The 27,674-nt window shown below is 33.8% G+C and overlaps 2 protein-coding genes across 3 annotated transcripts in view; one reads left to right on the forward strand and one right to left on the reverse strand.

Annotated features, from left to right (window-relative positions):
• Nucleotides 1–12,515: 12,515 nt before the first annotated feature.
• On the forward strand, nt 12,516–20,459 carry LOC142987130 (uncharacterized). Its single transcript, XM_076135689.1, has 16 exons — nt 12,516–12,782; nt 13,494–13,728; nt 14,165–14,311; nt 14,735–14,809; nt 14,885–14,935; nt 15,040–15,124; nt 15,372–15,558; nt 16,070–16,194; nt 16,291–16,371; nt 16,796–16,915; nt 17,002–17,082; nt 17,385–18,276; nt 18,755–18,901; nt 19,219–19,356; nt 19,521–19,563; nt 19,681–20,459. Exons 1-16 carry the CDS (start codon nt 12,725–12,727, stop codon nt 19,802–19,804), a joined length of 2,589 nt encoding a protein of 862 aa, XP_075991804.1. The 5' UTR covers nt 12,516–12,724; the 3' UTR covers nt 19,805–20,459.
• Nucleotides 20,460–20,516: 57 nt separating this feature from the next.
• HisT (Histamine transporter) overlaps nt 20,517–27,674 on the reverse strand; it is an 83,121-nt gene continuing 75,963 nt past the window's right edge. For both annotated transcript variants that reach the window (XM_076135701.1, XM_076135710.1), the window contains exon 7: nt 20,517–27,501. In XM_076135701.1, the coding sequence (XP_075991816.1) occupies nt 27,334–27,501 (168 nt within the window). In that variant the 3' untranslated portion in view covers nt 20,517–27,333. The remainder of the gene's footprint in view (nt 27,502–27,674) is intronic.

Raw genomic sequence — 27,674 nt, forward strand, 5'->3', positions numbered from 1 at the left:
AAGCTAGATTTTTGCAGTTCAATCTGTGTTTTAATAAGCGTCATGTCGACATCGGTATATTCATCAGTAGCTTCTTCATTCGGCGCTACTTGTTGCATTATCCGGGAACTGCTGCGAGACATCTGAGTTTTCTTTGTCAAAGATGGCTGAAAAAAACAGGCTCATATCAAAATAAAAAGATATCACATTTCTGTGGGATGAATTTATTTAATTCTGTGTAGATTCTTTACTTAAACATCGTTTGTTTTCCTCAAAGCTTACGAAGTAGATATTGAATCAGATTTCTATCAGCATAGCATTGTAGCTGCAATTTAAAATACATAGCTGACCCGCGCAACTTCACTTCCATCACATAATAGAGAAATGGGTCATAATTTTTCCCGTTTTTGTAACATTTTTTTACTGCTACTCTACTCCTATCGTAGCGTGATAATTTATAAATGGGTTAACTGACACTGAAAGAATTTTTCGACTCGGACCCGTAGTTCCTGAGATTAGCGCGTTCAAACAAACAAACAATCAAACAAGCAAACAAACTCTACAGCTTTATAATATTAGTATAGATAATTATGATTATTATGAAGTCACCAGTACTGTTGAAAACTGCACACAGCGGTTAAAACTTAATAAAAGCTAAATGCAAGTTTGCAAGTTTTTGAATATAAAACAAACGATTCAGGAATTTAAACGGTTCACGACAAATAAAAACAATAATTGATATCACATTTCTCAATCAAAACGGGTACTAAACTCATTCAAAAATTATCTTTACCCTAATACTTTATCGTATTCGATACCTGAGTCTTTGACCGACTTACATCGTCATTAATCGTATCATGAGTAGGTATTAAATAATAGTCAAATTCAAAATTACCCGTGCAATAGCTTTGTTGATCTTCGGTACAAGTTTAGCTTCAGCTCGCAGCATGCACCATAGGTCTAAAACACCCATTTCATCTCCCGCGTCTAACTGATCTGATGCTGCGTTGTTCAAGCTTCTTGCGTACAGCATTTGAGGTCCCGCGACCTAAAGACGTATTAGGCTTGGGTTGGGATATTTAATATCGAGGAGTTGAGATAGCTTTAAACCATTTATTAAGTACGTAATTAAGTATTTGGTAAGGATTTTAAAGCCAGCAGCTGGCAGGATTGTTTATTATATTACGACACCATTTTAAAATGTAATTAATTATTTAATAACTACAATAATATGGAATTACCAGTGCAAGCGACATGTCCGCACGTCTATTGGTATGCAGTAGCGCATCACGAAGAGGCAATGCGCAGCTTGCAAACGGCTCCTTTTGGTGATCCAGCTCGCAAATTACGATCTTCATTTCATCCTTAACATAAGTATTACTATTTAAATTTCTTCATAATTACTTTACTACTACTTGTAAGGGGTTTTTTGAGGTACTTGGCACATGTTTTGTAAAAATTATGTCATACGCAGAATGTAGACCGTGGATTCTTTGATGATGAAATATGTAGTTAGTCACGGGGCAGCGGGCAGGGGTGAGATAGATCGGCGCAAATGGTGTAGTGTGAAGATTAACTTACGTGTTTCATATAATTCAAGAATTCGTCAGTCACATCGATATCATATTCAGTGGAAAAGTCGAACAAGACCACTCTCCCGGCACGCATTCTTGTCATCGCCACATTTTGGTCGTAAAACTGCCACATTAGGACTAGGTTCTTATCGCGGGAGTTTACAACAGCCTGAGTAAAAGAAAACAAAATAGCATGTGTTTTACATTTGAGGTGAAATCAGAGAATGGAAGAAACGTTTTCAAGGTCCCTAAAATCCAATGGTTTCAGATATATTTTTCGCGCTAGTTGCTTATCTGCATGATCTCGAACATAAGGCAAATTAGCCGCACTACTGAGTATAATTTTCTGAGTTACTCGGAATCCCACTAAAATGGCCACAATTTTTTTTTTTTAACCAGTTCCACGACAAAGAAAATAAATTACGAGCATAATATTACTTTCGAAAAACTCACCTCATCTGAAAGTACAACAGTACCAATATGTAGAGTAAACACACACTTAGGCGAATAAATATCACCGATGGTGTGTTTGGCCACTCCTCGCTTCAACGCGTGCTGACCACGGTCCCCGATATTACTTGAATCACTCTGATCGGTTAAATTTGAACGTGTCTGCGGCCACATATCAAAAAAATACCATCAGATATTAAAAAAAGCTTAGAATTAAACTGTTTTACATTTTTTTGGTCAGTACCTCTGCATTCTTTCGACTAAGTAACATTTCTCTACAACGCGCCAATTCTTCAGAAATAGCTTGGAGAGTCTCCTCCATTTTTTGAGTTAACGCAGAATCCGTCGTAAGCATGCTACAATATAACAGATGTACTTAATTTTATAAAAAATAATTATAAAAGTTTCGTATACTGAGCCAGTATTTGCACTTACCTAACGTTTTCTTTCTGGATACCATTATTGTTCAGCCTCGGTGCAGGAGCGACTAAAAAGATGTTATCATCCTATCAATATATCAAAAATGTGAATACAAAATATCAGAAATAAAACGAGTTAATATTACCGGTAGCAGGCACTTCTTTTTCAGCAACAGTGTAATTTGAAATGGGTGTACCAAACGTAGCTGAATTTAAATGTACCAGATTGCCGGGTTCAACTAAAGAGCATGCTGGAGTTCTTGGTACAACTAGAGCTAGAAAAAACTTGGATGTTTACTTTAAATAGTATACGAAACAGATAATACAATGCATTAAAAAATATCCGGTTAAAAAGTAATCCTATAACCTTTTCTTCACTTTGCATCGTGGAAAACTTACGGGTGTCTTGCAGCTCTCCCGTCACATTAATGTTATCGTCTGCTGGCAAATCTGTCATTGAATATTTCTCATTGTCCGCCTGGTTAGGTGAAGTGGCTCGCGTACACTGACTATACAGCGTGGTGCAGGTGCCCTGTTCATAGGTACTAGTGTTCTGACTCTCGTCTTTTGATTGAGTACCTGATGATGCATCAATCAATAAGCCAAGAATACAGAAGGCGATACTTTACTAATAAGCATTAAAATAATTAAGGGTCTAAAGAAACGATCCTAACCTTTATTCCTCCCTCCGCATCGTGATGCCTTGTCGCAAGCACAGTGATGAACGCGCTCTACGGCTGGCGAGGTCTTAAAGCAAAGGGTACCACTCTTTCTTCTAAACATCGTAACTTCTCTTTGCGTACTGTGTGGGGGAATATGATCTTCGCCGGTTTGGTAATCATGACGAGGAGCTAGCGAGCAGTAGACGAAATGAAAATATAAGCAAAATAAAAAAAAGACATTTAATTTTATTTAAATCTAGTCATCAACGGTAAATGAAACGACATAGTTACCTATATTTTCAACTTTTTCCATCTGAGTCTCCTGGTCTTTGGCACTTAAAAAACTTGCGGTTAATCCGTCATGACGTTCATTTATATCTCGCATTGCGATCTTAGTTCCCGGACAATCCATACGATTATTTACTGCTCTTGAACACGTACTCGGACTGTATTCATTCCAAATCGGTACTGTTCCTTTATCAACATTTGGTTCTATGGTAAGAACTTCTTCATCTTTTGTCGAAACAGTAGTCGATTTTTCATCGGTTGAAGTCCACATTTCTTTTTCTTTGAGGTCTTTTGCTTTATCTTTCGATTTATCTGTTTTACCCCATCGTTTGAACAAATGTGCCTTCCATTTACTCTCTGTTGAACTGGGTTCATGTACGGGTAGGGGCCCAGGTATCTGGAGGCTATTGTGACGATCACTTTTTTTACTTCGAATTTTCACGTCTTCTCTCTCATCTTTTTGTTTCCTAAAATATTTAGTAAGATACATTTATATGCAAATCTTTTTTTAAGACTAAACTATAAACATATCTACATATGCGGCATTATAAAAATACATATATCCATAATTTCGTCTCCAAAATAGTTTCTTTTAAGAAAACAAGCAATAATAAAATACTTACTGGGTTGCGTCAAACATATCTATGTTTTCCACAGTCTTCGCTGAAACTTCAGAAAATTGCCTACTCATAATAAAATCTTCTGCGTCCATTAACTTTTCTTCCTCCCGAGTTTCTTCAACGTCTGATGCTTGTTTATCAGATATTGTTAAATCTTTATTGAAATTTGGTTGGTTTATTCCATTGTCATCAAGCTATAAATAAAACATGTTTCTTTTATTCTAAGCGATAAACAGCGATTAAAAATAATCACATAATTAAAAATAAATACCTGAAATAAATTCGAAGGGCCAACTTGCGTCTTATGATCTAACACTCCTTCCAATTCACCATGATTTTTATCTGCGTCTTTAGCTTGAGCTTGAAGCCATTGTTGGTCTAAGATCTCTTGTGTTATAGTTATATTATCATCGACGTCTGACTCCTTTCTATGTACATTTGTATCAAATAAATTTTCTCGTCGATAAATATCAGGTTTACAACTTGTATCATTTTCTGTCAGGCTTTCATTTATAGACAAATCGGGATAATCTTCACTTTTAATAGTATCGTTGAAATTATGTTTACATTTAATGGTTGAAAGATCGAAACTCATAGCGTCCGGTAATACTTGTTTGATATTAATATCAGATTGTTTCATTAGTTCTTTGTTTTGCTCCACAGTGTCGTTAAGTATCACCGAATCTTTATACATTTCGGAAAAATTTGGTAATTTATCAGTCATTTTCTCACTGTTATCAATGGAATTTCGGTACTGTGGTGGACTGGGTATAGATTTTTTAGGAGTGTCAGGAGATCCTTGATCTCTAGATATGGATTCTCGTCTATTGGCTTTTAGAAAAGCTTGATTCCTCATAATTTCGAGACGAGATGGATTCTTTAAGCCACGATAAATATCTTGACCTGTGGTAGCATCGGGAATTCCCAAGTCAGCACTATTTCTTGGTGATTTAGTATCTTCGCGGATTGATTGGGATGATGTGCCTTTTGGCCGGTGAAGTATTGTATGAAGGCCCTGATGAAATGATTATTAGTATTTCAAAATTATTTGACACAATATTGAATGTAAGAGCCCTGTCTCACTAGGACGCCATGGCGGCGTCGCTAGTGAGGCAGTGCTCTTAAAATAATCCGATTTCAAATCGAGTGAGGTTCAAAATAAAGTACACAGAATGAGAATTAAAATTCATACTAATAGGTACTACATTACTAATAAGTATAACATTTGATTGACTATATAAAAACAACCTGAAAGCTTTCCGTTTGACAGCCAGTGCTTTTAGTTTCCTGCTTGGATATTTTAACAGTTTTCAGTTGAGTTACCAAATCCGCCGCCTTCTTCTTCTCATTAGCCAATTCTGCTTTAAGCTGATCTACATGGCAACATTATAAATATCTTTATTACAATCAATAGCAATCATAGAAACAACAATATTTAGTCAGACAACATTTTTTTGACTATTGTCAAACAGCAAAGGTCATTGGTAAAATTTTACCATTCATTTTCAAAAAGAAGGTGCAAGGGAGATTAGTATAAAACTGCAAATAGAAAATTTATTTCACTATACCACTTATTTCATCAGCAGTTTTAAGACTGGCCATCAACCTGGCAATGTTCTGCTCTTGTTGTTGAAGTTCGTGCTGGCTGGCGACGCGTTCAGATCTGGAGCGCAAACCTTCGCTACGACATTTATTCACCTCTATCTCGAGACGAGTTATACGTTCTGAGTATTCATTGTGTGTGTTACAGAGCTCCTGCGCATGAAATAATAATCACTTTATTATTACAACTCCAGTATTTAACCTTTTCGCCGCCTCAGTCGGATTTATCCGACAAAAAAATTCGGGCTTATTCCGCCTGTGTCGGATTTATCCGACACAAAACCCTATGTACGTCAGGCTGGCCCGGCCCCATGGAATTTAATAATGAGATTGTTATCAATCCAATGTACCCGGGTATACTAATATATGTAACACCTTCATTTTCAATGTAACTCTTTTTAAAAGAAATTACGTGCACTTCTTAGTGGCCGGGCCAGCCTGACGTTTTCAGCCCGGCCACCTTGTTTCCCACTAATCTACAAAAAATACTGGCAATATTGTGCTACAGATGAAATGTACCCTATAATTTATGCATATGTAACACAAAATCGAATCCTAAAATGCAATAGCATACGAAATATTAGCGGTTGCAGGTGGCCGGGCTGAAATTATTTCGTTAATATAAAACAGTAAAACTGCAACACCTACCAAAAACTAATACCAGTACATAATGAGATATAGAGATATAGAATACATGTAACGCTTTCATTTTAAATTATAATACATATTTAGAAAGAATAATCACTTGAAATTATATTTCAGCCCGGCCACCTAAAAGCGGTAATATTCCCTAAAATCTTATGCCAATTTGTACAGTAAAACCTGATACAGCTATGAAATGAAAGTTACATTCGTTTCGTTTTAGTCGTATATCTACCTTTAAGCCTTCTGTTTGACTAGATTATCAAAATCTGAGAAACTTGCCGAAGAGTGACTATCATTTATTAACTAATTTCAGGACATTTGGTTTGTTGAGTGAAACAAAATTGGTAATTGTCATATTTTTTTAATAATCATTTTTGAAATTAGTTAGACAACATTTGTACTTATATTAATTAGGTACTATAACAATTGTTAATTATAAATAATGTAAAAAAAGGTTACACATTGATAATAACACAGTTATCAAAAAATTATAGTAATATCAATATTACCTTAACATCGAACATTCATTCATTCAGAATATAGACGTTATTTCGAAGGATTGTGAACACGATTGCCCGGGCACTGTTTTGTCCAGCTATAATGTAAAGAATATTATATCTTTTGATTTAAATGGAACAGATCAAATAATATTGAACGATATACCTTTATCTATCAAAGTTAGAACTAATATTTATGTGATTGTAGGTGCTATTGAATATGTAGTATTGGGGGAAAATCTAGGACATTATAAATGCCATTTATTTAATCAAGATCTGTGGATGTGTTATGACGATTTACAGTCTAGTGTTAAAAAAAGTAATTTGGATTTAATATTTTTACATTCCTCGACGTACATTTTAGCTTGATTAAATAACATAATCAAGTGATTAGTACGTTTTTAACGATTCTAATAAGCAATATATTTAAATTTGAATTAGTCAAAATACTTATAGTACAAATGCCAGATATAGGCTAGCAATGATTATTATATTAGCATACGTTTAATTATACAAGTTAACATTGTGATTTTTAGCTGTGATTTTAATATTATGTTAAATTATATATACTACATAGCTATATTTCCATTAGCTGCCACTGAAAGAACTATGGTTCTCTCTTTATTTAAGAATTGTTGTAATAATTATATTAGCATAATTTTAATTGAAAGTTTTCAAAACTTTAAATTCAAAGTTGATGTAAAAATCATTATGAAAATCTGTGATTTTTTACCAAGATATAATAAGTATTTAACCAAAAATTATCTTCTAATATTCTGAATGAATGAATGTTCGATGTTAAGGTAATATTGATATTACTATAATTTTTTGATAACTGTGTTATTATCAATGTGTAACCTTTTTTTACATTATTTATAATTAACAATTGTTATAGTACCTAATTAATATAAGTACAAATGTTGTCTAACTAATTTCAAAAATGATTATTAAAAAAATATGACAATTACCAATTTTGTTTCACTCAACAAACCAAATGTCCTGAAATTAGTTAATAAATGATAGTCACTCTTCGGCAAGTTTCTCAGATTTTGATAATCTAGTCAAACAGAAGGCTTAAAGGTATACGACTAAAACGAAACGAATGTAACTTTCATTTCATAGCTGTATCAGGTTTTACTGTACAAATTGGCATAAGATTTTAGGGAATATTACCGCTTTTAGGTGGCCGGGCTGAAATATAATTTCAAGTGATTATTCTTTCTAAATATGTATTATAATTTAAAATGAAAGCGTTACATGTATTCTATATCTCTATATCTCATTATGTACTGGTATTAGTTTTTGGTAGGTGTTGCAGTTTTACTGTTTTATATTAACGAAATAATTTCAGCCCGGCCACCTGCAACCGCTAATATTTCGTATGCTATTGCATTTTAGGATTCGATTTTGTGTTACATATGCATAAATTATAGGGTACATTTCATCTGTAGCACAATATTGCCAGTATTTTTTGTAGATTAGTGGGAAACAAGGTGGCCGGGCTGAAAACGTCAGGCTGGCCCGGCCACTAAGAAGTGCACGTAATTTCTTTTAAAAAGAGTTACATTGAAAATGAAGGTGTTACATATATTAGTATACCCGGGTACATTGGATTGATAACAATCTCATTATTAAATTCCATGGGGCCGGGCCAGCCTGACGCACATAAAACCCTGTGCATTATATATCCAATTTCTGAACGTATTACGATGTTTTAGCCTAAAATACATATATTTTTCTAAAGTTTATCTATTCAACCTTTTATTTAGTGTTATAATTCAGATTTACTATATCAAGAAACAAAATAAAATACTATTTCAATTAAGGTAAATTTACTAATATTATCCCGGAGAAAGTGTATTAACTTCGAACGCCTATGTCGTATTTATCCGACAGTAGTGATGAGACATAATGTTAGAATTTATAAGTTATGGAATATGCATAAACAAAAATATTATATTAAATACCAAGTTCATTAAGTAATTGTTATTTAATAACGTGTTATTTTTGTTCTGTGTAAATCTATATTTATGTAAGAAATTAGCGATTTAGTTATTTTTGTAAGTATCGACAACTATGAAGGCGAATTCCCATCCCTTGACTGTGTTCTTTTCGCCTGTATCGTCAGCGCCTGCGTCGGATAAACACGACCGTTCATGACGTCACAACCGAGTTGAGCCGTAGATATGGAATTTTCCATTAGTGTTGTGCGTGTTTTTGTGATATAAGTTATAGCTATACCTATTATTGAAAAATGTTACTTGTACCTAATTGTTAGACTGATTAGGTACTACTGAGAAATGAAAAGGCGAGGTTCATTTGGTATAGTTATAGTTCAGTATAAGAATACTTAATTTAATTAAATACCTACTAATAAATCGATTGATGTTTTATTTGCTTACAAAAAATGTCGGATATGTTCATAGAATATACAGTAGTAGGTAAATATGTACGTAGTTGTTAGTTTTCCAAGCTCGTAACTACAAATATCATTATTATAGCGAAATATCGACATCGAAAAATTTACCTACAACAACCCTATTTGTTGTAGGTATTTATTGTTCGATTCAATGTGCCGGGCGCTGGGAGCACGCCTACTGATAAAAAGTCGGGCGGTTTAAAGGTTAAGGGAAAGGTCTCCTAATACTTATTATGAAAGTTGTTGTAAGTACTGGAAAAGCTTTTACCTCTTGTAAATTGACGATATTCTGTTTCAACTCATCCATAAGAGTTCGACATTTATTTTCGTCACATAGTCGATTCTCATTCCTTGAATAAGAGAACATTTAAAAATACTTATTGACCGTGAACCTAAGTACTTATAAGAAACTAAAAGCATTGTTTAAGTTTAACGCTATTACATACTCAATGCGAAAACATACGGCGAAGTTTAACGTGACGTAATTATGATTAACCTACTACTTATTTAAAAATAAGTATACTTACTTTTCCGGTTCCGTCTGTGTTTCAACGGATCTTGTGATTTTGTTAGTGCTGTAAACAAAAGGGCTAAACTTATCAATATTAAATATTTACTGTTATAAATATAAATGTTTTCTACTCACCTCAAAAGATTTTGACAGGAGACTGCTATCTTCTTCGCTGGTTCGACCACTAAGTTACTTGGCGACCTGTTGCAGTCAGTGTGCTATTTTATAATAAATCCATATTAAAAAGCATGATACACAAACCAATAAAACATGTTTAAGATTCATTTGTTCTCGTAAAATTGGTATTTTGAAGAAAATTTTAACTAATTCTACTACGTACAATACCCTTCAGCTGTCTGGCACAATGATTTACACTAAAATATTGTAAAAATCACTTACTCAAGCGGTCGTCCAGATACAGAAGAATATTTGTGGCCCTTGTGGTTGCATGACGTATGAAACTTATTATTTTGCTTCGCTGAAGACAGCTCTACGTTTAACTTACGAATTCTTTCGGCCATACGTTCATTCGCACGTCTTAAGTTTACTATTCTGTGGCAACCATATAACAAAATTAAGGAAATATTAAATTTCAGCATGCCTGAGAATCATTACGAGAAGAGACTTGCCCAGCAGTGGGACATTAAAGGGTCAAATTGATTTATAATTTTAATGCAATGCAATGTCAAATAAAAAAACGTATATATTTCCTGCATTGAATTGAGGAGCGTTTTTATATAATCTAATGTGTCGCGTAAGTAATAATTAAATCGTACACTATTCCGTATAATGCATCAAGATAATGATACGATAGGTAGGTACTAACGATTCCCTTTGCTGGTTGATCATAAGCTTAGTTGTAGTACAACAGTCCTTCTTCTCATCTATTTCTAGGACTTTCTGAGCAGAGGTCCTCCTTTGCGCATTATTTGACAACGTTTTAATTTTCTCAGCCTGTACACTTATCGTCTTTTTCAAATCTAAATTAGCTTCAAGCAATGTGAAGTAGAGGTCTTCCAGTTCATGTTTGGTCAGTTTTGAAGGGCAAACGCGGAACAGCTCTGCAAATATTATTCTTATAGAGAAAACTACATTTAATAGATATTCGTATTGTTAATCATGAACTAAGCAAGAAATTGGAAGGACGAAGTTATCTGTTACAAAGCAAAGGTATACAAATGTGGAGAAGTTAGACAAGCTGCCAACGAGCGACACAGGAAGATGCTCTGCTCGAATACCTTTATCTATGTACAACTCTTATCAATGGAGTGCATCTGCCTATGACTTCTAAAGTTCAAATAAGTAGGCAGGTAGGTAGGTACAGTCAACTGTGGCATCTTAGCTTTTACATTGTTTAATTGCAAATATGTTTAATTAAGCTTTATGATAAAGTGTTACTAACCCAAGACTTTCGTTATAAAATATGTCGTATGCAGTTATGCATTTACCAAATACAAATACCAGTGAAAATACCTATATTTTTTAGTTGGTAAAGTAAAAATGCCACGGTTGACGGTACTTACCGCGGTCAGATTTAGGCGACTGATTCAAGAGAGTTTCCATTTCATCCTTACTAGGATTCACGGGATCCATAACGATTAAATTTTCTTCCCACAACAAAAATACACATTTATATACAAACACGAATTTACTTCATCTTATTGATAAATTAACATTTGGCAATCACGTCACATAATTTAAAGCCCAAATATCCATGGATATTGGATAGAAATTTAAATTAAAAATTTATTATCAAAAAAGTGCAATGCCGCCATCTGTATGCGCCGAAATGTCAATGAGACATGACAGCGCGAGCGGCTTGGTTTATCAAATCAGCAAAATCAAGAAGCCAGCCAGTAACAAGAAAATAAAGATAAAAATAAACAGCAACATACCGACTGTCACCATGTCGTGAAATGGGTTATGGAAAAACGAGTTGCGTATTTATCCCAACTCGTCTTTCCGTATCCATTTGCCATCGTTCTACCATACAGCTTATCAAGTTAGTGTCGTTGGGCTACGTTGCTTAAGACGACTGCTCGTTTGGCATGATGTCTGAAGTGGTCACCACTGAGGGATTAACACGGCTTTGTCACCATAAGTAGGTACGCGGATTAAACTGTTAGTTGTACTACCTACCTACTTTGTGTCCGCTATTTGTACCTATGCATGTTTGTAAAAGTCCCCGCGTCACAAGAGCAATTCCTAGCGCGGGACAAAAAAAATACCTGGTAAAGACCATCGGGCAAATGCTTCTAAATACCTAAATAGGTTTTTTTGCTAATCAGGTAGGCAAGCTACTACCTATCTATACCTAACTAAGTATTAAATATTTTTCATAAACTTACCATGAAACAGCAAGAATTCTTATCACAAATCAGCAGAATACACAGGGATTATTATTATTTAATTTAAGTTAATTATAAATTATTTAGGTATGTACCTACATCTTTTCTTACTTTTACATTGATTGGAAAGTTCGCGCCAAAACAAAATATAAACCATAGACTAAAACACTAAAAAAATCGACCAGTTTAGTCAAAGCTTGTGATTACATAATTATGAAATTTTAAAATAAATGCTCATTTGCAAAGAGTAATGATTGAATAAAGTGTTAAAAAGCAATAAAAAAACAAATTTATTTATTAACAAATAAAATTAGAACTTTTGTAGAAAAGCTCTGTTTAATTTTTCACGCTAGATGGCGATCAAGGCGCTGTCAACTGCAGCACAAAGCAAACCTTAAATCAATGCAATAGGTTACAGTTTCTCTTGCAGTATTTGTAATCAGCTGGCAGTTGCTGTGTTTCTGTTGTGTTGACATTTCTTTACGAGTTGCTATGGCGGCATTTTCATATTATCGATGAAGTTGAATTTCATATTGAAATGTCGTGTCGTTAATTTTCATTAAATATCCATAGTGTATCGGTTAAAAGCATGTTACGTGTGTTACCTAATCGATTACGAGTGAGTGAGGGCAAGAAGTATCAAATTCTGTAGATGCGGTTAGGGTGAAGAAAATATTTAGTTATTGAGTGAAATTTCTTTGTATTTCATCATGGATAAAGTCGGATGTGATGTGTTATGCAAGAGCCACTCTGCGAGGTCTGACCGAGGTAAATAATACTTTGAAATATTACGATTTACTATAAAAAAATGTATACCTTATTCGTTCTACAAGTTTAGTAGGTATGATGACGTTGACTGTGTCGCATTTTACCGCAACACGTTATTGTTATGTATCTGACTCAGCCGATAACGATCTAGTTTGTCTGGCCCTATGTGACCTAATACATAGAAACAGAACCTATTCCTATTACTCATAGATTTGTTTCAACATAAGGTTGAGGTAACAATGAACTTTCTACACCAATGCTGCATACAATGGTTGATGAACATTGCATGCTAAGTTCATATTAATTATTATCAATTAATATTAATGCCTACCTTTTCCATAAACTGTATTTGTTGGTAAGGAAAACAGTTATTTAGTCTATTGTTTCATAGCCTAGGTATTTTAATAAATTTAGAACAAATAGTAATTAGAACTATGCAGGTACAATTGGTCTACTTCATCTTTTCTACTGCATAGCAACTTTATGAAAATATTTTTATTAGACTCACAAGCCAGTGTCCTCACATCCAGCAGTAAAAAAGTGGTTACAGATTTATTCCTTTTTGTGAAATATTACACTATTATTTAGACCTAATTATGTTCATAATACCTATTTAAAGGACCGTCAGATAATGTCTAAGGCATTAAATTATTACTGTAACTGTTTACTTCTATATGTATGTATAATGTTAATAAATTCAATATATTTCAGACCAGTACCGAATATGTCCGACAAAGCTAACGAAGAGCGAGCTCGAAGATGTGTACTTTGCATTATTGGAAAACAACCTGGAGCTGAAAAAGACCATCAATGGCCAGCAGGACAGGATCAAAGTCTTGTCTACTAAGATGCAGAGGATGACGTCAGCTCAGAAAGTATTTCAAGGTGTAGGGAAGAAAGACTGCTGTGTTGCTAACAAAACGTTTATCAATCAGCAGAAGGAAATGTAAGTTTCATTAAATAAAAATTATATTAATGCTAAACAGAGCAACTGTGTATTCTACTCAAGAAATTATTTAACATGCCGTGCTACATCATCTGGGTACAGCAATAATCATAAAGTTTATCTTTAAAGAAAAATACACTTATTTAAGGAAATTTGATTTTTTTAAATGAAGGAAGTTTTAATAACAAAGTGGATTTTATGTAGAAATTAACATTTGAAAGATATTGTTCTAAATCTCTTATCCTACACAAATCATAATATCATTCAGTTCTTCACATAGTACCATCGGCCTATGTAAGTCTATTGCAGATGATTAAGGTAGTGTCAGGTAGAATTAATGCCTTTTCTTCATATATTATACAAAATAAATAAATAAGTTATAATAAATAATATACATATATCCCAAAAGTATTCATTATGTCATGTATCATTGTAGTATATCAGAGTTGAAACGTTCCAATGAGCGCATGGCAGACAGGATCCGCAAGCTCAACATGAGACTGTGCTCCGCTAAGCAGTTCTGCAAGTCAGCCACTCCTCGATGTCTCCGCTGTTCTTCTTCCACTAGCCCTTATTTAATCAAGTAAGAGATTTTATTACTATAGTATACCTGTGCTGTTTAGACAAGATTCTACATAAATACTACATAAATGATGCACATCTTATATGTTTACCTGATGTCTTGATCGGGGTACAGTGTGTTTGGGACACAACATAAAATAGCTATTACAAGGTTTATTGTGTATTCTTTTTGTTTTATAAATAAAGATTTGACTTATCATTTTGTGGTTGATTGTTCAATAAACAGTTCTACACACTGATACAATAAATACTTATACATTTTTGTATATTTTATGGGTGTAAGAGAAAAGACACTGTCAACACATTTGTGCTATTTAGATTTTATGTACACAAGGAACTGTGACAATTACTCTTTCATAACAGGTCACTAGGTTACTGATGAAGTCCTAAGTACCCAATAATCGTTATTTTATTCTTCTTATAGGAATTCACCCTGTAGCTACAAGCAACAAAGCCAATCTACTATCAAACTTGCTGTCTCTTGCCAAAATCTATCAAGGTATGTATTGAAAAACAATAATGTATTTAATTCTGAACCTTATGTAGTTTATTTTACTTACTATTTTCTTTGCAGAGATACTTTCGTATCAAGATATGTTCAGACTGAAGCTTTTGAAATGTTAATGTAAGTATAATGATTATAACACATCATTTTTCTATCTATATTATATCTATATGTATATTAAATATCTACATATGTACTTATTCATTGGACTATATTATTCTCAGGGATAAAACGCCGAAGGCATGTGATGATAATAAATGTAAATCACTGATAGAGGACTTGAAGCAGAAGATTGAAAATTTGCAGGAGGTAAGTACCTATATAATTTACTATATTTCAAATATAAAAAAATATAACTGCAATAGATATAGATACAGCAGTCGAAATGTAGCTAATTACCTACCACTTTGTCTACAAATTTATTCTGTGTCCGTTTAGAAGTATATGTGTGTGTATTAATTGTCTAGTTACACAGTACACATTCAATTTGGAATTAGTTAATTGTTCAACGATGTTCATTTTTTGATAACAGGAAAGTTTCCATTCATCTTTACAGGAGCTAACCCTCAAACAATCTGAATACTCGTCTCGTATAGAAGTGTTAGAGCGCGACATCCAGCAGGCTCGCGAGCTCGGCACGCGCGCGGCGTGCGAGCGCGGCGCGGCCGAGCACGAGCTGCAACAGACGCACCTCAAGTGTACGCAACTGCTCACCTCGCTTAGAGCCGCCGAGGGACTTAACAGTATGTATAGAGCTTTATACTATAGACCTAAGTCTTAATTTTATTATAATCTGTTAAGTAGTTTAGGCGTGGTTGAATAACAAACATTTATATTATACCTATCCTATCAAACGTAAAAAAGCATTTCAGTCAGGCTTACTACACACACATATTCGATTCGACATTAATCGGTCTAACCAGGCGGCAAAACTGAATAATGTGTAGATGAACCCGATCAGCGCAAGCCGGACAAGTGAGTCGAGTTGGTTTTGTTGTCATGGCAACGATGTGAAGTTGCGGTTTAGTTAACGAGTTGATTGCAGATGGCGCTAGTGTGGTTTGAGTTTTGTCTTATAAGGTTTCAAAATCGTGATTACTCGAGACTAGTGACTATTTACTAAAATAAATTCCTTCCTTTTTGCATTTCATATGTAGTTCTTATTTTTGTCCATGATAATGTTTTCTAAATATGGAATGAGTGTTCTTTGAAAAGCATATTGTTAATTGAATTTTCTTTGTTGATAACTTGCAGCTGAATTGAAGACCCAACTGTCTATAGAAAAACGGAAAGTGGTCGAATTGGAGACTCGGTTGAAAACAGCGACGATGTCTGATCGTGTGTCCAAGACTATTGAAGATACGCTAACTAGTATTCAGGTAAAACTCCTTAGTTGTTCTAATGCAAATATAGTATTTAAAATATTGAGCCACCCACGTTACATGTGTATTATGTAAACCCATTGTTTTACACAGGAGTCTATCAAAGTTCCGCCGGTAGATATCACATACAACTGTTGTTGCTCACCGCGTCACCAAGCTGAACTGAATACACAGGTATTTCTATGTACTTATTACCTTTTTCGCAATAACTTACTTGAGAGCGTTATTGGGTCCGTTCTGCAGATTTACTCCCGACATTATCGAGTCGAAAATGAATTTTTATTGGTTCGAATAATGTGAAATCCTAGTTTTAAATATCAAACTAGCGCATGATTGAACGCTGGTTTAAAGTGACACTAATAGGATTGTTTAATGCAGATTATTTTTATTTTAGACCTTTGTTTGATCACGCGTTAGTTCGAAATATAAAACTACGATTTGATATTTGTTAGAACCAATCGAATTTGATTATTGTCTCGATACTGTTGGGAGAACGCCTGCTGTTGTATTCCCGGTTAGTACATGAATTTTATAAAGTGGAGTTTTGTAATTTCCTTCATAAATGTTTGTTTATAAAGTCACGTTTTGTAATTTCCAGCACATGTGCTCCACATCATCTCAAACCCTGGAGCTACCTGACGAGTCCTTACTTTCCAAGAGCGCGGGAGACTCTGGATACATTGATTCTAGTCAAAACCAAGATATACTTGACGATAAGGTATTTATACTATCATTCATTAATTATTGGGTAATTTTAATGAAAGGGGATATATTATTGTGATTAAATGCCTTATTGTGTTTCAGAGCTTGAATAAAATCATAGAAGATTTGACACAGAGGATTGTCGTTCTACAAGCGCAAGTGGATTACCTTGTTATATCGCCGGTATTGTATCCCTACATTATTTATTTTAATATACTAGCTTAAGTAGCACTTATACCTGTGGCGTATAGTTCTACATGTTCATGTAAAGTACAATGTAATTTTTGCTTTTTATATTGTTTATGTATCTATCGAGTGTGTCAAAGAACAACCTGACCAACAAACTGGGTGCTGATAAAAATCTTTTTTTTTTTACCAAAATCTTGTGCTAACCAATATTTTAGTTAATGTAAGCTTTCATTGTAAGATCAGAGAACAAAAGCTTTATCTATTTATTCACTACAAAATGTATTTTTTATTCACAGCCTGATGCACCAGAAGCAATCATTGATGACCACACATCCGAAGACAATACTAACATACCAATCAAACTAATTGAACATCAACCTAAGACATATGACAATGTTCCAAAAGTCGAAATAGCTCAACCCCAAGACAATAAAGAACCAACAAAAATAATGACTAAAGAAACAAGCCATTCAAAGAACGACAAGCAAGATACTTTACAAGTACCTAGTCGTATACCTGTACCAAAACCTCCAGGTCCAAAAACAAATGTAGATAAAATAACTTCAGAAACTAAAAATATCACACAGCCTGATGAAAAAGTAAGAGAAAATAATGAAAATGCTAAAGAAGATACTAAACCAAATATTATAGAACGAAAACAAAGTGTTGACAAACCTAAAGAAACAGAAAAAGCTAAAGAAACTGCAATAAAACGAAAAGAAAGCATCGATAAAAATAAAATTAATACTGAACAAGTACTAGATACCGGTACTAATAATAAAAATATCGAGATATCTAAAGATACAGTTAATAATTCTGAAAAGCAAGAACTGAAAGAAGCGTCGACGGGTAGTGATGATAAAACTTATGTTGTAGAAAAGCCTAAAAACGTAACAATAGAAAAAGAAATAACTGTTCCTGAAAAAGACAAAAATGTTCTGACTAATATCAAAGATATTATTGCAAAACAAAAATCTGTTGATAAAACTGATAAAAAAATCATTGAGAAGAATAATAATGTACCTATTGATAAAGATTTAGGTAATAAGTGTGATGCTGAGAAACCTATTGGGTTAAAAGATATAAATAGTGCTAAGAAACTGTCTGTAGAAAAGATTCGAAGGGTGTTGAAGACTCAGAAGACTATAAGACAAAAGCCTGAGAAAGAATCTAAGTTTAAGAAGTTAGGTAAGTTGTAGTTTGAAGGTCTTTACAGCTCAGTACCGAGTCCATTTCAAATTGATTGTACGGCAATGAAATGTATGTAAGCTTTATGTCGTGTTCCACAAGAAAGAATTTTTAACAAGACCGTCTCTGTTAATAGTCGAAACAAGTGAACGCGATATAAACACTATTTTTTTTGTTATTTATAACATCCCGCCTGCTCCGAAAGTATAAGCAGAAGTATATTTACAATAGCACTTTGATCCCATCATTGGTTCCGGGTCATGACCAGCATTCATATAAGCAATCCCTACCGTCTAAGAAAAGCAGGCAGTCAAACGAATCACTGTAAACTTCAAAATTCTAATACTATTGCATTGAAAATTAAGTTTTACGAAAGTTAAATTTTAATATGGTCACACTCTAGGCCCATATGTTGTCTTAGATTCCCGCATCATCACATAATAAAAGCTTTTTTATGTAATCAATGTACTGTTTCCAGTGACTCGCGCAGTTATAGAAGCTGGTAGCGTGAGTACGTGCGAAGAGGCGACGTACACCGTAGACGGAGACAGGAGTCGAGATACGTCTCCAGACAACACTGACTTTGAGATCTCTTCTATGACTGACTTACCAGAGGAAAAAGAACGTGAGTGAAACATTATAAAGAATACATATTATTGAACAACTCACACACAGTCATTTCATTCCTAACTGAGCAGAGCTTTTGCTATTGTAATCAAATAACTGATAAATATACTTACATATTGCTAAATACATTATTGTATAAATAATAATTTACATTCAGATTCAGAACAGACGAGTATCTGCTCATCAAACAAATATTTTCTGCGTTCGAACCCACCACGCGCATCGCTACGGTTACTGCGGTCAGGTTACCACGTTGACTGTTCTACTGTCTGTGTATCGACAATTAATTAATACTTAATCTTGCTTATTTTCCAGCTAAAAGTCCACCAAGAGCTCGCTTATCTCCCGGCGAGCGAAAGTATCAAAGCACACCGACGGACACATCTCGCTCCGAGCGAGTTACTACACCTACCTACTACTCTCTCAGTGAAGGAGAAGTGCCTGTTACTACAGGTAATTCGATGTTATTTTTCATTTTTAATGCAATTTTCATAATGTTATAAACACTGTTGATACTTTGTCTGTTCGTCACGCCTTTATGTCTAGTAGCAGTAAGTAGCAGTTTTCTTAATGAAAATGAATTTTAATTAATAATTGCCATAACCTTCTTGTTGCAGTGAGAAGAAAGTCTTATGGAGATAAACCAAGAACAGAGTTTAGGTAAGTGATGCTTAAAACATATATTATAATTATCTAAATAAGTCATGAACTGGTATTGGTGGTACTGGTACTGGCATTCTTCTTTAGCTATTCCATACCCATTTTTATGTATTTCAGTTTCAAAGCATCGGAGCCGAAGATGGACGAGACTCTACAGACTATTACCGCAGAACTAGCGCGATGTGAACACCTGCTACTCAGTCAACGTAGTCACGAACATACTATGCCTACACTCTTATAGATATACACAATATCATATACGAGTATATAAGTTTGGTAATGAATTTGCCAAGCCGATTTCTTCTTGAATACATTGTGGTTTTAACATTGGCAATAATGCTGTACGGATGCGGTTTTACCAAATACCGTAGAATCGAAATCACGTTATATGAGGTGTAGTCATGTTACTGATCAGTGTTATAGTATCGATCGCAATAACTGCAATATGCTTTAATCTAAAGAAGAAAAATAAAGAATTGTTTTTTTTTTCGAGAAAATCAGTATTATTTTGTTAATTAGAAGTAAGAAGTTATTATTTTGTGCAATAATTTAGGTAAGCATATCATAATTATTTTGTTTTACAGCAATTTGGTTTATATCGTATTACTTGAGAAACTTATAATCTCGAATCAAATACAAGAATGCATAGTTATTTTAAGTTAAATCGTTTTCATAAATTTAATATAGCAGGGTGAGTTATGTTATTCGAAGTATGATTATTTTATGTATTGTTTGATATTTTAAGTCGGTATGGGCGTGGTAGTATCATAAACTAAAAGGCAGTATTATCATTTTATTTTGTGTTAGTAGAAAAAGTAAATATTTTTCAAAACAACTCCTTTCTCTTAATCCTCCATATTAAAAAAACTATGGTCAAATTTAGCATTAGGGCTTGGGCCGTAGTCTGCGTAAGTTTATAATGTATGGATATAGAATAAATAAAATAAAACGTGTATGAAATCCATCAACAGATTTTATTGAACAATTAATGTAACATTGTAACACATCGATTACTTACGAACTACTTCTATATCTATGGAATGACAGTAAAACATTGGAAACAAAGCACACTAGACAATATACGTACAGAGATCAAACTTATTATACTCTCAACCATTTTTAAAACTTCGAACAATACATATGCGTGCACGTATACGTTATATTCTTGTAGGTCCTTTAGTAATGTGATGACTTTGTTAATTTTCAGGCATGGTTTGGTCAAAATTTACGATATTGCTTCTTGTATACTCACTTACTAAATTAAATTTTATTGTTTATAAATCGCTTATACGGATGCTCTACATTCCATTGAATCTCTGATTTTCAAATTACTAATGTAATAAATTTCTTTGTTATGATAGTTTGACTTCTGTACGTATATTTCTAGCAACACAGTTTAGGTACCATTGCCTACACGCAATAATGCAACGCTATCCGGACATACAACCAACATCAACCTTATACCAATCGTCCTAAGATAGGTTGTCGCGTAACACATAAACAGAAAACTTGCAAAGGTTTACACATAGTCACATAGCTAACACACAGATATGAAAATATTTCTATTACAAGATACCTGTAGTAATTTTAACATTTTATTTATTGTCATTTATTTTACTAGTTGATCAGACGTAGAATTTTAGAACTACATGTCTAAGGCCGCCCTTAGACAAGCAATAACATTGCAAAATATTATTGACAGTGTAAAGTTCACATACATACATAAAATCACGTCTTTTTTTTCAACAGGCTCTCACCAAACAATGCCATTTAATATTACTTCTATACTTCTAAAAACTGCTTTTGCTTCCATCACATCCATACATCTTGGCATACAGCATTGCTGTCTGCAGGGTACGATTACTTCGCACTAGTCCTTTTCATAAGACTTGGGTTTAAATTGTGTAATAGTTTAGATCGTTTAATATTATTGCTCCTCTCAAGCGCCCGGCCACCGTGTCACGGTTGAATGTGCTACCCCCGTCAAGCGTCCCGCCACCGTGGTACGGCAAAACGATCTTACATTAAAAAAACGTAGAAATTAAATGCTAAAACTATGTATATCCCTTTCAAACATATTTGACATTGAAGCTGATGAAACGAGACGACGATCTAATACACACACTTGAATAAGTGGTTGATATAGGCCAGAGAGCACCTTAAACAACATCTGACCCAACGACATGTTCCTTTATGACCAATATTGTAAATACTTTTTTTAACTAATTTTAAAGATTTGAGTATATTTTACAGTTGGATTTTAATGTCATTATTCATTAACTACACGATAAGACCTTCCGTCATATTATTTTTTATGCCTAAAAATATTTTTTAGACTTTCTTCAAACACATGCCTAAAGCACACAATATTCAGATTAAACCGACTATTGTACCACCACTATCAAATATTATTTGTGGTTTATTTTTTTAATAAATAGCAAATTTTATGTAGATTTCAAATATATAAGGTATGACTAGGGTGTTAGTATTAAAATATGACGGAATCGGCGCTTAAACGCCAACCGCCAATTCAATTTCGCGCGCCATTTTTGGCCTGGACGCTTAACGGTATATTTGAATTTTGACGTTGGGCGCTCGAGAGGTTTAAATAAAATTGTGCAAATATAATGCATTACAAAGGGCGGCCAAAAGGAATGTGAAAATAGCACACCAATTCTAACACTATATTTCTTCGAGACACGAGAATTTCTACTGCCTTTAAAAATATCTTTAGTCTTGCTGTCAATTTGTATCATATTATTATAGAATTCAGATAAAAAAGGTTCATGGGAAACCTTGTAAGATCAATAACAGGTCAATATTATTTAACGCTCTGCGGGATTCTGACAATGACATTCTTTTTGTGCTCAAAACAAAACCGAACTATGTTATAAATAAACAAATGCATTGAATTCGTATCTACAATTATTCCTGAAATAAATTGCCTTGAAATAAACTCCTGTTTGTGAGTGTTTTTCAAGCAATTTGCTTGTGTTTTGACATCATTAAGGTTCTTATAAAACCTTGTTGAACGCACCACAGCCTTTGTCTGTTTAGGAGTTAAGATCAACATAACAAACTCATGACAAATATAATTCGCATTTTTTAATAAATAGGCATTAACAACTTTATTATCAAACTCAGTTTACATAGGTACATAATATAACGTCTGTTATACCCGAAGTTGTAGGCAGAATTGTATGAAATGCACCCACGTTTCACTATAAACTCAGTTTATATACTCGAGCTTTACATACGTGCGAACTACGTCATGCCATTCTATCAGACTCTCGCTCGCACTTACATAATATTGTCCCATTCCTATAATTGTTTTGATAATGACGTAGTTCACGTAGCAGTTAATGGTCCGAGTATAGTAATTATGGTTAGGTATATACAAACGGATCTCAAACGCGATACGAATTAGAAGTAACAATATATTTTTCATTACCCGACATTTCTGCCGAGTTACATAGGCTAGGACGATGTAGCGAATTTTATTGCGTTAATTTAAAATGCAAACGGGTTGTATTATACTATTAAAATGGTTAAATAAGTAAATTTTAGATTTAATTATACATTTCGCGTAAACCAAGTTGGATAATAAAGCCACACTTAATTACAACAATAAAAGCTGCTCTATTAAACTTAGCTTCGTTTTACAGCCATCGATAAACTAAACTTAACTATCTCTATTAATCTTATAAGTAAAATAATTTCACACGTATAAAAGGATAATTTTATGTTACATCTACACAATAAATCTAAATTATTTAATACTGCGTAACTCACAACGTGAACACGTACATGTCTACTACACATTTTTGTTGGCACTCATACAATCTATTTCAGTTTTCAAATGCAAGTAAACTTACTTAACATAATGTTACGTTTTTTTCTATAGGGGTTGGTCTAGACCAAAAAACGCCATTTAATAATTCTTACAAACTACTCTGCGATATAAACGCTTTAAAATATTTTTATATTAATGTATATTGTTGTTTTTTCAGTGTGGTAACACTACATGGTATTACCAGTTAAAAACTTTATTTTTTTTTAAAGTAGGTATAATAAAGAGTAGACAGAGGCCAAAAAACTCATATATGATAATAATTTCGTAGATTCATGCAGTTTCATTATTTGTTTTGGGGTAATTGAACACTTGTGGTAAGTTTACTTGCACCTCAAAACAGTTACTAAACTTCATAATATCACCTATACAATTAATCAAGAGATTACACGATTAAAAAGCTTGAATAAAATCACTAAATCACATAATACCGGGATTTTAAATCCCAAATAAATGAATATTCTCTAGGTTTATAGGCAGAGTTTTAAATTGCCTAGTACATAATGAAATTAAAGTTGTTTTTTCATAGACATGGCCATGAAGATTTAGAAGGGAATAGAAAATTTATTAGTATCATAACTTTAAAAGTCAAATTAAGTTTATAAATAGGTTCCTTTTTGTATGATTTGAATCAGTGTAGTTAGTTTGGCAATTTTTTTTATGAAAAGTGAAAAGTCATGGTCACATCTACACTCTGCCTATAGTACGTATATTAATCAATATATTAATTCTCTAATATTCTAAATGCACAACATATATTTATTAGTAATATATTGCGACCTTTCAGGCCTACGTTTTATTTGTACCAAACAAACAGATGTTGACAATCAGCGCCATCTAGAGGTATACTGGATGAACTAATAAATTAAATTGATAGATGTCGCTACTTGCTGTATAGATAAATATTTAGATAATTTTGCAAAGCAATATTTTTTGTGCATGATAAAATGCTGTCTAACTTAGGCCTTTTTCTAGGCTTATTACATTACAGCGTACATATTTTTCGCTTAATTTTTAAATGCAAAATACTCTAAGCTTTTTAGCTTCTTTACACTAATATTTTTAGGCAAGTAGAGGCTTTATCTAAATGTTTTAAATACATATTTAGGTCAGATTTTCAGGCCTTTGAAAAATATCTATAGGTCCTAAATTTTCCTTTACAAAAACATGTCATAGCGACCGCTGTTTATTACAATATTTTTATTAGATTTGCGATAAATCTTCCAAACTACATAAATTAGGTCAATGTCACATTTGGTATATTCATTCACATCAATTTTATTTTACAAGAACAGTTCAGTCTGACAACTTAGTAGAGTTGTGTAAGTATTTTCAAAATGAAGTAGCCGTGACGAACAGACAATAATTTACTACATAAAACTGTGGATAACTGAAGTTTGTTTGTATATCTCTGCTACGCACATAATATCTTGCCTTAAAAGGTCCCTACTAAGTTGTTAGACTGTATCAAGATTTAAAATTTGACAATCTTAAATAGAAGTCTACTCTACAGATAAAATGTTATTAGATCCGTCCTTCCTTTATAAATATTTTATGTAAATTTTCCTTTCGCAAAGTTGCCTTCTCCTCCGTAAATAGGTACATATCTCTCTACAGGTTTCCATATAAAATATACCATCGAATGTTCTAGTCTAACGTTATGGCAAACACTACCGTATAGTACAGTCACAATTATTGTCGTGATTCCATTACTAGCTCTATATGTTAGTCTAAAAAGGATAAGGTTTTCGTAGCTAAAAATTTGTTAGAGTATGAGAGTTGAAAATGCGTGTTACATCGAAAAATCGGTTATTTTACTGCATCTAAACAAATGTCGTCATTTTTATTCCAATAGATACTCCAACACCACTCAATTGTAACTTATTATTTTTATGCAATGAGTTGTTCCTATGGTTTGTGTTCTTCAACGTACGGGTAGGGCTAGAGGTCTTAGTTATGTGAAATATAACAATTTGTATTCTTATTGATGACTGTATTATTATAGATGACCTTTACAAAAAAAAACCGCAGCCTGTACCCATGTAATCAACATCAGCATTTAGTACATTCACCGACTCGCCAGCGCGGGTTTACGATATTCGAATTTCGAATCAATGAGAAAGAATACTACTGCAAAGAGGCCAATAGGAAAACAGTAAGAAAGCCTCTCTTTCCTAGCGAGTCTGCTATTGGGCGGGCGGCGCACGCGACGCTGCCTCTCTTTGATGTTCTTTGATCCATCCCTTCAGTGCTACGCGAAGCTGTGGCCTTGACACACATCGAAAATTTTCCACGCGTTATAATTTCTAATTTAAGTTAATCTTTCGCAAAATGGCCGCTTATCAATCGTTTTTGTCAAAAAATTGAGTGTCCATAAAACTAACAGTTACTGTTTAGTGTTATAAAGGTGATTTAATTAAGTGTTTACCTACTGCGATAGGGTCGCGATAGTGTTAGTGATGGTTTATCATTATTAACCGCTCGCTTGCCTCGACATTTTTTTGATGGTGTAGGGAGTGTTTGTGTTTTCGTGATGCTTAAAACAGACCGCATACGTGCCTTGATCGTACAAGATCGAGACGCGTCGGCGCTGAGCTCGCAAGGTTGCCTGGCGTCGTCGCCGCTGTTGCTCCAGCGTACCCGTAGGTAAGTAATAATTTCTATAGAGAGAAAGGCGATATGATACGTGTGAATTTGTGCCGAAGGACACTGTTTTAAAATTAGGTGTCGCTAATTTAGTACCTACGTGTAACATTTTAATATTTTCCATTTTCCAACCACGATTTTTTTGTTTGCTTCATGACTATTCAGGTCTAGCCCTACATCAACGTTAATAGAAACAATCCATGGTATCAACTCGTTGTATTTAGATATAACTTTGAGAATTACTTAAAACTGAATAGTTTTTCCGTATTTGGTCGTATCAAAAACCGTAGCCACTGGCTTATCATTATTCAAAGTTCAAACCTGAGTACTGAAATATCAAGCCCTTCAAAAATTTGATAATACATACAACTTTGCCGCCAGCAATCTTATTTCAATTTTCCAAGATAAAAAGGCAAGGCTAAGACTCCAAAAACGCAAATTCAACAATCATTTTATAAATAGTCACAATGTCTTTAAAATACGTCTGAACATTTTTGTTTCTATAGAATTTCCTTTACAAAATTATTTCGATAATATTACAGAATATTATTTTCGTTGCCATAATGGCCTGCTACCGTCATACCCGTACTAAACAGAACTTAGTTCTGCCTTCCCTACCATATTGAAGTTGCTTAGATCGAGGTAGCCTTTTACTTCCAATTTATTAAAATGTGCTTGTTAGTGGAATGTTCTATATAAAGGGTTTTGCGAGGCAGCCTCAAGCGAAGCAACTAAATTACATGTTTTTTTGAAAGTTTGTTCCTTGGCGTTTGCAACATTTTAAAATACTTGCCAAGAATAAAATACTTTTTTATGCACAGCTTCGGAATATACGTAATTTCGAAGCTATTCCTCTAAATTAATAGTTTTGTATTTTTATAAAATTTTTAGTTAGCAGACAAAATTGCCACATACATTTATGCATACCTATGCATTTTGCGTTAATGGTGTTTATAGGTACAAGCAGTTGTCATTAATTATGTTCATATTCATACAAAACCTCATTGTTTGGGGCTGTCTTAATTTGACTACTAAAGCAATACATTCTGTCCAAAGTTATTAAAAGCGTCCACCAGAGGACGCCACTTGTATGTTGTACCTAAAAGTTCTTACACCTTTTTAAAAACAGCCTACTACCGAACTTTATTGCAACTGCACACACAAAATACATTGCGGGTGGCTTATTCTGTCCGATCCTAATTGCATTGTCAATAATACGATAAATAAAATCAATACTACATGTTAACTCGATACAGGGGTGGATTTGTAGTCCTTTACCCCTTGACTCCATTCTGTGCGGCCTGTCGGCGCAGGTCGGAGCGAATGAGCGCCGTGATGGCCGTGCCCACCGCGAGAAGGGCACACAGCGTGAGGTTAGACCAGCGGTCACCGATGGCGCCTAACATCCATTCGTATAGCAGCGTGGTTACAATGCCGAACACCTGAAAGCAGAATTGACATAACATTATTTCGGGAGTCCTCGTTATAAGTCGGCTGTGCTTAGATGAGTAGGTAGATTTTAAACGGCATTTTTTATAATTTCTTCTATTAACAGAAAGGTTTACCTCGAATTTACTGTCAAGTTTATAATTACGAAACAATGTAGGTACCTATC

This window comes from Anticarsia gemmatalis, chromosome 1, assembly GCF_050436995.1.
Source record: "Anticarsia gemmatalis isolate Benzon Research Colony breed Stoneville strain chromosome 1, ilAntGemm2 primary, whole genome shotgun sequence".
Classification (NCBI taxonomy): domain Eukaryota; kingdom Metazoa; phylum Arthropoda; class Insecta; order Lepidoptera; family Erebidae; genus Anticarsia; species Anticarsia gemmatalis.